The sequence below is a fragment of the Mus pahari genome, chromosome 12, assembly GCF_900095145.1.
Source record: "Mus pahari chromosome 12, PAHARI_EIJ_v1.1, whole genome shotgun sequence".
NCBI lineage: Eukaryota > Metazoa > Chordata > Mammalia > Rodentia > Muridae > Mus > Mus pahari.
Window position 1 is genome coordinate 31,691,531 of NC_034601.1, and position 11,695 is coordinate 31,703,225.

Consider the following 11,695-nt stretch of genomic DNA (forward strand, 5'->3'; position numbering starts at 1 on the left):
GTGTGTGTGTGTGTGTGTGTGTGTGTGTGTGTGTGTGTGTGTGTGCCAGTGCATGTATTGTTGTTGCTGTTAAGACTAATGGAAAGATTTTAAGGAGTTTGAGTTGGGAGATGAGCAGCACTGTGGAATCCATACATTGTGGGAACCACAGGCTTACCGTAACAGCTAAGCTAAGGCCATATGCAGGCGGTGGCTGAGATGTCCTGAGATGGCTGTGAAGAAGAACAGAGATCCCAGAGGTACTTAAGAGATAAGCAAACCCAGTGTGGCAAGACTATATATGACTAATGAAGGAGAAAGAGATGCTAAGGGTGGTTCCTGAGTTTTGGTCTTGGTCATCCACTAAATGGAGCATGAAAGAAGCCCATGTTCCTACAGAGGATCTTGATTTAGGACTTGGGCTTGATTTAGAAATTGAAACATCAAAGAAGAGCCATCAGGAGCATTTGGTACGGGGATCTACCCGTCCCTTGGTATACAGTGGTAGGAGTTGGCCTCCAAGCTCTGGTGGGTTCTGAAAACCCTGCCAGGCTTGCTCATGGCAGATGTTTCATCTGTGTGTTTTATTGCTTATCACTGAGCCCCCAGCCACAGGGTGAGTTCTCAGAGCACAGACCTTGTCCTCTGGAACAGTGTCTGGCTCAGAGTAAGCACTCAAAAATAAATGTATGTGAGCATTCTGCTGGGGCCCAGATTTGCATATGCTCTGAGATTAGTGTGTGGGGGCATGAATCACCAACCTGGGCAGATGACTTTGGGAAACTCCAAGTGTATGCCCCTCAAATAAGTCTTGTCCTCTCCCACTAGAAGCCGATGGGATGTCAAGATCAAGTTACCTGAGTGGATACCTTTAAAAAAGTTTTCCCCCTATTTTTTTTCTTTTTAAATTGCAAGTTTCCCCTTCCGGAAAGGTTGTGGAACGCACAGTATTGTCGTTTACTGTTTATGCGACTATATAAATTTAATTTCTGAAGTAGCTATTACAACACAAATGTTTATTTCCTCTGACTGGGAAAACACTATGAAATAAAAAAAAAAGTGCAGATTAAAATATTCATTCCAATAATTCACAGCATCCTTCTTTCTAATAGTGAAAAATCAAAAGCAACCCAAACTCCTATTAGGAAAATTTGCAATAAGTTATACTTCCCAGAGTGATTTTCATGGGGTCACTGGGAACAAATAGATCTCTAGATACTTACACAGAATATGTCGGTCATTTGAAGATAAAACAAAGTTGCTAATCATTGTACATATTAAGTAGTGGGGGAAAGATGTGGAAGAATGCACACCAGACTATTAACGGCGACACCTCCACCCAGTGGAATTAACGGCAAGCAGGGAGGGATAGTTTTACTTTGACCCTTTGGGTTGCTGGAAGCTTCTTGTTTATTTGATATCAATAATCAAAATAAAGAAACAGCAATCCTATGTGCAATGGTTAGAATAAGTCTGTAAATGCCTTTTAAATTTGAGAATGCTTTTTCTTTAACAGTTAGTTTTTATTTGTGTATCTGTACATGTATGCTCCCATGTGTCTGGGCACCAGCAAAAGCCAGAAGAGGCGATCATATCCCCTGGAGTTAGAGTTATAGGTATTATGATTCACCCAAAGTAGATGATGAGAACCAGATTCTGTGCAAGCCGTAAGTGTGCTTACCCACAGACCCATCTCCCTGGCCCTGAGAATATTCCTCAAAAGGTTACATCTCAACCATTCTTTTTTTTTTTTTTAATTTCTTTTTNTTTTTTTTTTTAAAAGATGTATTTATTTATTATATGTGAGTACACTGTAGCTGTCTTCAGACAGCTCCAGAAGAGGGAATCAGATCTAGTTACAGATGTTTGTGAGCCACCATGTGGTTGCTGGGATTTGAACTCAGGACCTTCGGAAGAGCAGTCAGTGCTCTTAACCGCTGAGCCATCTCTCCAGCCCCATCTCAACCATTCTTGAACACCTATCTGGAAACTGGGGTGGTATAATAAGGACAGTGCAGAGCATAGGACTTTAGGAAGTTTCTGTTAAAATGTATCTTTGGGCTTCACTAGCTGTGTGTCATACATAGAGGCCACACCTTTGAGGACTGCCACTGATAAACTTGAGAAAAATAAAAAAGAACTTCTACTTGTCCTTTGCTTTTCTTCAGAGGTAGAAGGAGATAACAAAGCACCCAGTACTGAGTTGGACAGTACAGGAGATGCTCAGTCTCCTTTGGTGTCCCCAGTGATGCCTGGTGCTTAGTTCACCTCCCCCAGCCCAGCTCTGCATGCGTGGACCTAATTCTTCCTCCACCCACTTTCCTCACCCACACCTCTCTCCCAGTGTTCCCTGTCCCTTCCCATTCATTGCTCATTGCTGGTCCCTTTCCTTTCAACTTCTGTCATATTTGCTCTGTTATCTAAGGGAATGTAGCGAGTACTGACGGCAAATACACTTACTGAGATTGCTCGCTCGAACATAAACTCTGATAAGATTGAGCTGGCGTGCTTTTTGTTAACCTGCTGAGTGGAGCTGAGGTGTCTGTGACATTTGCAAACCCTCAAGTGACCAGACTCCCACCAGTGGGGCACCAGGCCTTATACCCCCCAGCTGGGCTCTGTGTCCCTGTTTGCCGCCTTGTGTGGGTCAACTTTGCATTGCTGTTACAAAGGAAACTCAGCTTGGGAAGGGAAAAGGCTTGCACTGGTTCACAGGCTTGGAGGTTTCCGCTCAGGGTTGCTTTGGGGATTGAGGTGTGACTGGGATGGAACGGAGTAACTCAGCCCCTGGCAGAGAGATGCTTCAGAAGAGAGGAAAACCAGCATCCCTTAGTCCATCCTCTTTGATAGCATGGCCAAGTGGTGGGAAACCTTCACTTCCTCTCCTCAGAGTTTTCACCGTCTCAGGAGTCAACCTTTAACACATGGACACTTTGGGACATCCCAAGTACATACAAACAATAGCTTATGTCCTTCGAGCAGAACTTTGTATGGGGTGGGAAGGGAAATACCATCTAGCCCCTCCCCCAAGCCCTACCATAAAGTCTGGATTCAAAGAAAAAAAAAAAAGGCATCTCTTTTCTGTATGGATGGCATCATTTAGAAACTGTAACCTCTTTTCCCATTTGGTACCACACTGAATTAAGAACTATTGCATGTTCTGCATGCACTTGGGAATATATGGCATTTGGCTGGTGAGATACTGTACCTTCATTGGTCTGCTTTCCTCTTACTTTAGGGTAGACGGCAGTCCCCACTTGGCACAGCGAGAAATGGTCTCGGAAAGTACCTGGTGGTGGGAAACGAAGAACCCCCGTCCTGTTCCCTCCTTCCCATGTGTTCTCATAGCTCATCTGAAGTTTCCATTCTACCCTTAAATGACAGATCTCTCCGCTCCCTTCCTCTTTCACAGAAGAGGCAAACTGCGAATGGGTTTGCCGGGGTACGGAGCTGTAAAGCATTCCATCTACCCACGGCTTTTGAAAAGGCAGAGACTATCGTGATAGCTTACGTTTGGATAATTTCAATTCTTTCTAGAGGATTTCCTTTAACATTCTGGTCTTGATTGACATTAACCGCTTGATTCAGATGAAATAAATCCAAAGGATACACTCCAAGCTCTTTTGCTTATTGGGGACATTTATCATTCTATTCTGAGGCAGATAATACCATTGTCTGATTTCCCATAGCTTAGAAATAATGCATCAGGTCTCTAGAATGGGGAGAGAGTGTGTTAGGTTCGGAATAAAAGCAGTGAGTCCCTAAGCTTTAAAGTTTTCAAGAGAAAAATGACAGAGACAGTTGGGCGTTAGGTGGCAGACTAGGCATAGGAAGGGTCCCAAGAAGAAGGGATGTCAAGAATTTGAAAACTTAGCACACGCCTTTAATCTCAGCTCTCAGGAGGCAGACACAGTAAATCTCTGCAAATTTGAGGCCTTGGTCTATGAAGCAAGTTCTAGGACAGTCATGGCTATAATAACACAGAGAAACACTGTCTCAACAAAAACCAAACCAAGCCAAACCAAACAAACAAACAGAGCTTTGAAAGGTTTCAGTGCTAAATCTGACAACAGGTGACCAGGCCATCCGTCATCAGAACATTCTTCATTTGAATTTAAACTTTTCCAACCCAGATTCTGCTTGTTGTTCAGGTCTCACCCTAAAAAGCCTCATGGGTGGCTCTCTGTTGTGTGTGGATCTCTGTGGATGCCCTGTGTGGTTTGTTGTGCAGAGTAAAAGTCAGAAGCCAAAGAAAAAGAAAGATGGGACAATCTTACTTTCGAGATGAACTAATTAGTAATTCCTTTCTCTCTCGCCCAGCCTGGAACCTCCTACTGCTCATAGGGGTCTAGTGCCTGATGTCCATTTTGGAAGAGGAGCTCTGCCTGTTTAGGATACATGGTGGTTTTGAGTTTTATTCCAACACTGATACTTATTAACTAGATATGTGCTAGTAGGTACATGGGTCTTGGTTTATACCCTCTGAACTTTTGTCCCTCTGAATGACCATAGCTAGTCCCTGTTGTGAAGGTAAGCACAAGAAACAAAGACCATCTATCCATCTGGGTGCCTAGTACAGAAAGTTACAAGAGTGTTCTGGTATCTCCTCTCCCTGAACTTCCCTACCATCCCTGTGTGTGTGTGTGTGTGTGTGTGTGTGTGTGTGTGTGTGTGTGTGTGTGTGGCAGAGTAGAGGTGAAGGCCTGTGGTCCAACTGGGGTATTGTGGGGTTGGTAGGTCTCTAGGAGGAAGCGCAAATGAGGTTAATGCTCAGAACCTGTGAAGATCTGAAATGCTTTAAGCCGTGAGAGTGACAAAAGGATGAAGTGATAGAGGCTCTGTCCCCAGGCAACAAAGCCATCACTGACGTTGGTAAAGGTGACTCGGTCACTCCAGCTATGGCTTGCCCATAATAAGGGCTTTCATGTAAGAGGAGCTAGATGTGCATTTGGTAATCAAGGCCATCACCCGAGAGAGAGATCCCATTCTTCTTCCTCTAGGGGTTTAGAGCTGGCATTCTTCAAAGTTCTCCCTAGAGCACCTTCTGACTGCAACTAAATTCCCTTTCCTGACCCTCAGCAAACACACATTCTCTCCCTCAAGTGCTCTGTCTTTGCATTAAAGCCAACTGGAACTTGAGTGAGCTGCACCCTACCAAATTACCCTTCAGCCAAATAGAGAAGTTAGGGATTGCCAGCACCTCTTCTTCTAACCGAAGGAAGTACATCAAGAACGCTGCACGGGGAGAGAATCCTGACCCTGCGTCCCTCAGAGTGACCCTAGCAAGTCACAAGCCCACATGTTGTCCATGTGCTCCTTCCAGGATCAGAGGTTCTTTTTGTGTGTGTGAAAGAGAACATTGGAAGGCGCCGTGCAAAGCCAAAGGGTTTGTCTAGAACATTCGAGCCCCAGCTGTGAGGAAGGAAGAACAGGGCTCATCTTATGTAAATGTGAGAATAGCATTGTGTCACCTTTCACGGAAGGCCATAGCGCGTCCATTCTGCCGGGCCTGAGTTCTCAGAATCCTGCAGCTGTCAAGGCCGGTGGTTCTTTCCTACCAAACTCTTGAAGGTTTATTCTGAAAATGTCCTTTTTTCCATTCACGGTTGAGTAGTACAGCTGAGCACGCCCCACCCCTCCCCCCATGGTCTTCTGTTCTTCTGGGATGCCATCAGTAATTATCCTTGAACTAGAAGATAGATGTGTCCTGACTCCACCCCCATGTGCCCATAACCCACTCACCACCTGTCCTGCCTAATTACCTGCCTCCCGTAGGCTTCAGCCTGATTGGTTCCCTCCAGGCTCCCTAAACAGCAAACCTTCCAGAAAAGAAGCTTCGCTCCTTCATTTCCTCCCTTCCTGAAGCAGCGGCGCTCCCCCCCCCCGCCCCTCCCTGCTTCTGATATGTGGTCTAAAAACCTACCTGAGTCTTTAGGTTTGGCTGACATTTCTTGCTTCTGCACAGTCTTCATACACAGCTTTCACCACTAACGTCAAAGGGTGGTAACACAGACTGGCCAGGTCATATCTGAGTGCCAGAGCCTGCTCTGAGCAGGGTTCTGCTGTCTCCTCAGAGATGTGAGAAATGCAGAAGAAGGTGCCCATCCTTAGTTAGGCTGGGGCTCTTAAGAGACGCTTTGCCAAAGATGAAGCGAAGCGTTCAGTGCAGAATCATGCTGCGATGTGAGTCTCAGGTTCTTCCAGGGTCAGAGGTGTTCCATTCTCCTGAAAGCCCACTGTTAGGTCCAGAACTTGACCTTTGAGTCTTTTGTGGAAAGTCACAATGTAACCCTGATGAATCCTGAATGCAACCCTGTGAAATTCAATCTCCAGGAGCCCACAGAAAGGTCAAAGGGGAGAACCAAATCCTCAGAGTATTCATTTGATCCCACACTTGCCTCCCCTGATGGTGATGGTGGTGATGAGGAGGAGGATGGTGGAGGTGATGGTGATGGTGATCGTGGTGGTGGTGATGATGATGATGATGATGATGATGATGATGATGTTAAGATCAGTTAGCTGCCCTCTAAAAAGATGGCTCAGTCAGAAAGGAAGGCTCTACTGAAAGAACTCTGCTAGAGAGAGCAAGAAGGCAGCATTCGCAGTGGAGTCCCTGATTGGCCTTCTGCAAGGACATGGTAAAGTCAGTGCCCGTTGAGTATCTCTTACCTAAAGTGCCTGGAGCGAGAAGAGTTTCAGATTGGGGATTTCAAATTTGGGAAAGTTTGTGTAGGTCTTTGTTAGCTAAATATCCTGAGTCTGAAAATGTGAACTCTGAGATGTTCTAAAATTAGAGAAAATGCTTTGGGGGGTCATGTTGGCACTCAGAAAATTTTATGGGTGCTGGGGAGTTGGTTCAGTGGGCAAGAGAGTTGACTGTACAAGCATGAAGACCTGGGATCAGATTTCCAGCATCCATGTAAAAACTAGGCGTGGCCATGCACTCGGGACCCCAGCATGGGGGGTGGGGGGAGACTTTTGCTGGACTTTGTTGAGTGCCAGGAAATGGCAATTTCCAGGGATAATGAGAGACCCTCTCTCAAGGGAATAAGGTGACATGGTGGAGAGGAGTAGACAAGACACCCTTCCTCTACACGGAGTCCACAGATATTCATGCCACGCATATACATGACAAAAAAGAAAAGCAAAGTTAGGCTTCCAGAACATTTCAGATTTGGGGGTTTCCAGATGCAGGATGCTATCATGATCCCCACTCAATAGCTGAGGAAAGAGAAACTTAGCAAGAAGTTCCTCTAGTGTTGGGTGAATAACAAGGCATGGCTTGTGTCTGAATCCAGAGCCTGGAGAGGTAACCTGTAACAGGTAGCCTATTCCAGCTCTTCTCCCTCCCCTATTCCAGCTGTTCTTCCCCCCCCCCATTCCAGCTGTTCCCCCCCCCCCAGCACAACCACTTCCATATATCCTGGACATGGAAATCTGTTTGAAATGTAAGTTCTTGGGTCTCTCCTAAGTCCTGCGGCTGGAAACTCTCCGGACAGTCTTGGGTACCAATGCTCTACACTAACCCCCACCGCCACCCCCACCTTCCAAGGAAGACCTCCTTCTAAGGCAACCTTGAAGCATTCCAAGATGCTGGCTGTGGGCGGTTCTCTTACCACTCTACCATTCCATCTTGGTGCCTGTGTGTCACCTAGCTCCAAGTCAAACTGTAATTTGGCTACTGTTGTGAATCAAAATGTAAATAAATATCAGTGTATTCCCAGAAGTCATGACCCACAGAATGGGAACCACTGAGTCAGATAATAGTCTGACTTTTAGGAAACTGAGAAACCATTTTTTTCTCTTTTCTTCTTTCCTTCCATCCTTCCCTCCCACCCTCTCCTAAGACAGGTCTCACAATGTAGACCCACCCAGCTGTAATTCTGGGACGAAATGGCTGTACTAGCTGATCCAGGTCTCAAATGGAAAACCACTTTTGGAAGAGAAGGGACAGGGGGAAACTGGTTTTAACTGGATCACAACTCTACTTCAACTGTGGCCTTATTTAAATACAGTTCGTTTATTGCTATGGGTGTGTGGTTGTTATAGTTGGACTGGTGCTGGGTGTGTTAGTGGACTGTGAATTCTGGGAAGTTTTCCTGACTCCTCCCCCTTCCCTCCCCCACACCTCCAGGTGCTTAGGGCCCATTCCTCCTGTGTACTCCTTCGTCTAAGAGCTCCCAGCCAATGGTGGGCCGCAGGGCAGCTTTTGTTCATTTGCATTGCTTTTATTACTCAGGAACAAAAGTAGGTCACCTTTACCATTGTCTCCTGCTCTTGCCTCCAGGGTGTCTCTCCTTGCTGGTCACAGTCCAGCACACTGAACGCTATGTCACTCTGTTTGCCTCCGTTACCCTCAAATGTGACTACACCACCTCTGCCCAGCTCCAGGATGTGGTTGTGACATGGCGCTTCAAGTCCTTCTGCAAGGACCCCATCTTTGACTACTTCTCTGCCTGTGAGTAGCCCCATCCTTGTTCTGCCCACGGTCCCAGGCATCTGCAGGCTATCATCTGGGGCCCAGGGTCGTTACAGATCACTAATTGTCATCCTGAGAAGAACCTGCTGGGCCACTTTATTTTTCAGATAAACTGAACCCAGGTTGCACAACAAGTTGTTCAAGGGCAAATGTCAGTTTGTTTACCCCGTGTTGTCCTAAAACTATTTCAGGCAGCTCAGACATAAAAGACCTAGCCTGTGTCCCTCCTATACATTCCTCATACAGACCAGCTCTGAGCCATGTGGGACCTCAAGTCAGCGGCCATTGTTTGGAAGACCCCAGCTCGCTGTCACACTTTGGGTAGGGGAGCGCTCTCTGCCTCCAGATAGCCTTTGGACATCTCAGACAACAGTGATATACAGCGCCTCCTTAACTTTAGCCAAGTTCTGATTCTCAGTAAGGGCTATCCCAGCTCTTGTCACCAGGCTCTGCTTCCCAAATGCTCATTTCTAGCCTCTTTCTGGCATCAGAGGAACCTGGAGCCCCACAGTCAGCCTGGGGTGATTAGACCTATAGAGAGTTTGCCAGTACAAACTAGAAAGGCAGCCTGCTTGGGGGAAGGAAGTGGGCGTTCTCAGATGAAGCAGAGGAAGGAAGGGCAGGTAGCTCTTGCAACTCAAGCTTTACAGTATGACTGGACAGAGTCCCCCGCCCCCCCAAAAATCTCACCTAGTCTACTCACTTAGTCTGACCAAAGGAATCTTTCCAAATTGAGGCACTGATTCTTCTGGGTTACTCTTAAAACACTTGGGTTAAGGGAGCAAGCGGGTATTGGTCATCTGGTAGATTTAACAGCTTTGCGTTCTCTGTAGTGAGGGTTGGGAGAGTGAACCCCCACTGGAACAGAAGCTGGGCGTGGGCATTTTGTAAATAATGCAGACAGGCTTTGGAAACCGGGCAGTCAAGGGGCTTGGAGGCTTATTGATGAGAGTGGAGTTCCCGGCGGTCAGCTGGGACTTGTTAGCTCCGATCCTACATCTGACTTGCAGAATCTGAATGCTGGCTGAGTGACTTGGTGCTCTCTTCTCAGCATACCAGGCCGCGTTGTCCCTGGGCCAGGACCCCTCCAATGACTGTAGTGACAATCAGAGGGAAGTTCGCATCGTGGCCCAGCGGCGTGGGCAGAGTGAGCCCGTGCTGGGGGTGGATTACCGGCAACGCAAGATCACCATCCAGAACCGTGAGTATGGCGGAGGAGGCAGGGGAACTAGGGTTTTAGGAAGATGTAGACACTAGCCGGGCCCGGCAGGCTGAGTCAGCAAGGGATTCCCCTGATCTTCTGGGGCTCGATGACTGAACTGGTCACTGTGTTGTTTAAAGCCAAGTGCCAGATTCTTAGAATGTGTTCCACCATCTAAAGCCACTTCCCTGGAACTTGGTCTGTGGAGGAAAGGATGTTCTGCAGCCTTGGTTAAAGGTCAGGGTGTCACAGGTTCCTTTGTTTCTTGAGATTCAGGCTAAAATACAGATCTGGCTCCTTTGACGCAATTTTAGAAATTGTTCTCACCCCGCCCCCACCCCACCCCCACACCAGGTCTCTGCGGTCCCCTCGGCCACTCTTCATGCCTATACCAACGGAATTGGGAGCTGGAGGGCAAGTGGCTTCTTTGAGACCACTGCATCCCTGGGTAGAGGAAACAGCACTTGGGCACAAGAGTCGAAGTGTTTCCATGCTTAAGCTGAGCTACTAGCCGCAGGCCGGCCTTTTCCTCTGCCTTTTTCTTCTCATCTGAGAGAGAGAGAGAGAGAGAGAGAGAGAGAGAGAGAGAGGGCCACATAGGATGGGACCCTCCCGAAACTGCAGTAAATATGAAATGCAGGCACGGTCTGGGAGCTGGGTCTAAAGCAGGTCCTTTCTTTGTACCCGATACAGGAAGCAGCAGCGCCCACAGCCGGATTCAGGTGTGGTGGTTGTTCTGCACTTACAGGGGACATGAAATTGGGCAAGCACCTTCAGGTTTTGGGTTGTTTTGCCTCTGGTTCTCTTAAGTGAGACTGGTTATAGAGACCATCTCACGGAGAATTGTGACATTGTGTGAAAATCACTTATTGGACAGTCAACGTGGAATGATGCTACATTATCTAGTCACGGTGTATTTCTATGCACAGGATGGGCCAGTGCCCCTCACTCCTAGCCTGCCGTCCTGGATTCCTATGATGTTATAGAGACAGAACTCAGGGACTATTGCAGTGAGCTTTATATGCTGTGCTTAAAAAAAAAAAAAAAGTATTGGTGGGGAAGGAGAGATGGCTTAGCAGTTAAGAGCACTAGCTATCCTTCCAGAGGACACAGATTCAATTCCCAGCACTTGTATGGTGGCTCACAACAGCCTGTAGCTCTACCTCCAGGGAATCTGACTTACTGAGAATCAGGCATGCAAGTGGTATACAGACATATATGTAGCAAAACACATATATTATATAAATAAACACAAAATCAAAAATTCAAAGGAAAAAGTATTTGAAAGGGCTAGAGAGCTCACTCAGTGGCTGACAGAACTCATTTTGTTAACCAGAGAGCACAAACTCAGTTCCCAGCATGTTCAGGCGGCTCACAACCACCTATAACTCCAGTTCCATGGAGTCCAGTGCCCTCTCCTGGCCTCTGCAGCATCGCACTCAGATGCACAAACATACCTTCATGTGAACCCATTTGCACACACACACACACTCCCAAATGAAAATAATAAAAATAAATATTAAAAAAAATGTTTGCTGGTTTTAAGGGATGAAACACACTTGTGGCACCCAAACAGTATAGGGAATTAGTAAATATTTTACGACCATTTAAAGGGTCAACTTAACCATTGCTTCTAATTTTGTAACGCTTAAATATGATCTTTTCACACTCATCCTCTGGTTTCCACAAGGCAGCCCTTGGACTTTTCGCCTAGGTACTGTCTGCATTTCTCTTAGTGTCCCTGTGCACTCTTAAAGACTTTGCTGGCTTTACTTCCTCAGAATTGGCTCTGATTGGACCCCTGGGCTCACATCTTTAATTAGCCAACCTCCTTTAAGTTTCTGGAGGATGAAAACTCCCCATGGCGAATCTGGAGGACACATCTCTGCTCTTGTGTGTGTGTGTAGTTGTGTAGGAGGACATCTCTGCTCTTGTGTGTGTAGTTGTGTAGGAGGACATCTCTGCTCTTGTGTGTGTTTAGTTGTGTAGGAGGACATCTCTGCTCTTGTGTGTGTGTGTAGTTGTGTAGGAGGACA

General features: G+C 46.7%; 1 protein-coding gene across 1 annotated transcript in view; it reads left to right on the plus strand.

The window, feature by feature from the left end:
* The window catches only part of Ildr1 (immunoglobulin like domain containing receptor 1), a 33,844-nt gene that overhangs the window by 6,163 nt on the left and 15,986 nt on the right, over positions 1-11,695 (plus strand). Inside the window, exons 2-3 of the mRNA XM_021209739.1 lie at positions 8,267-8,437; positions 9,510-9,659. Coding sequence (XP_021065398.1) covers positions 8,267-8,437; positions 9,510-9,659 — 321 coding nt within the window. The remainder of the gene's footprint in view (positions 1-8,266; positions 8,438-9,509; positions 9,660-11,695) is intronic.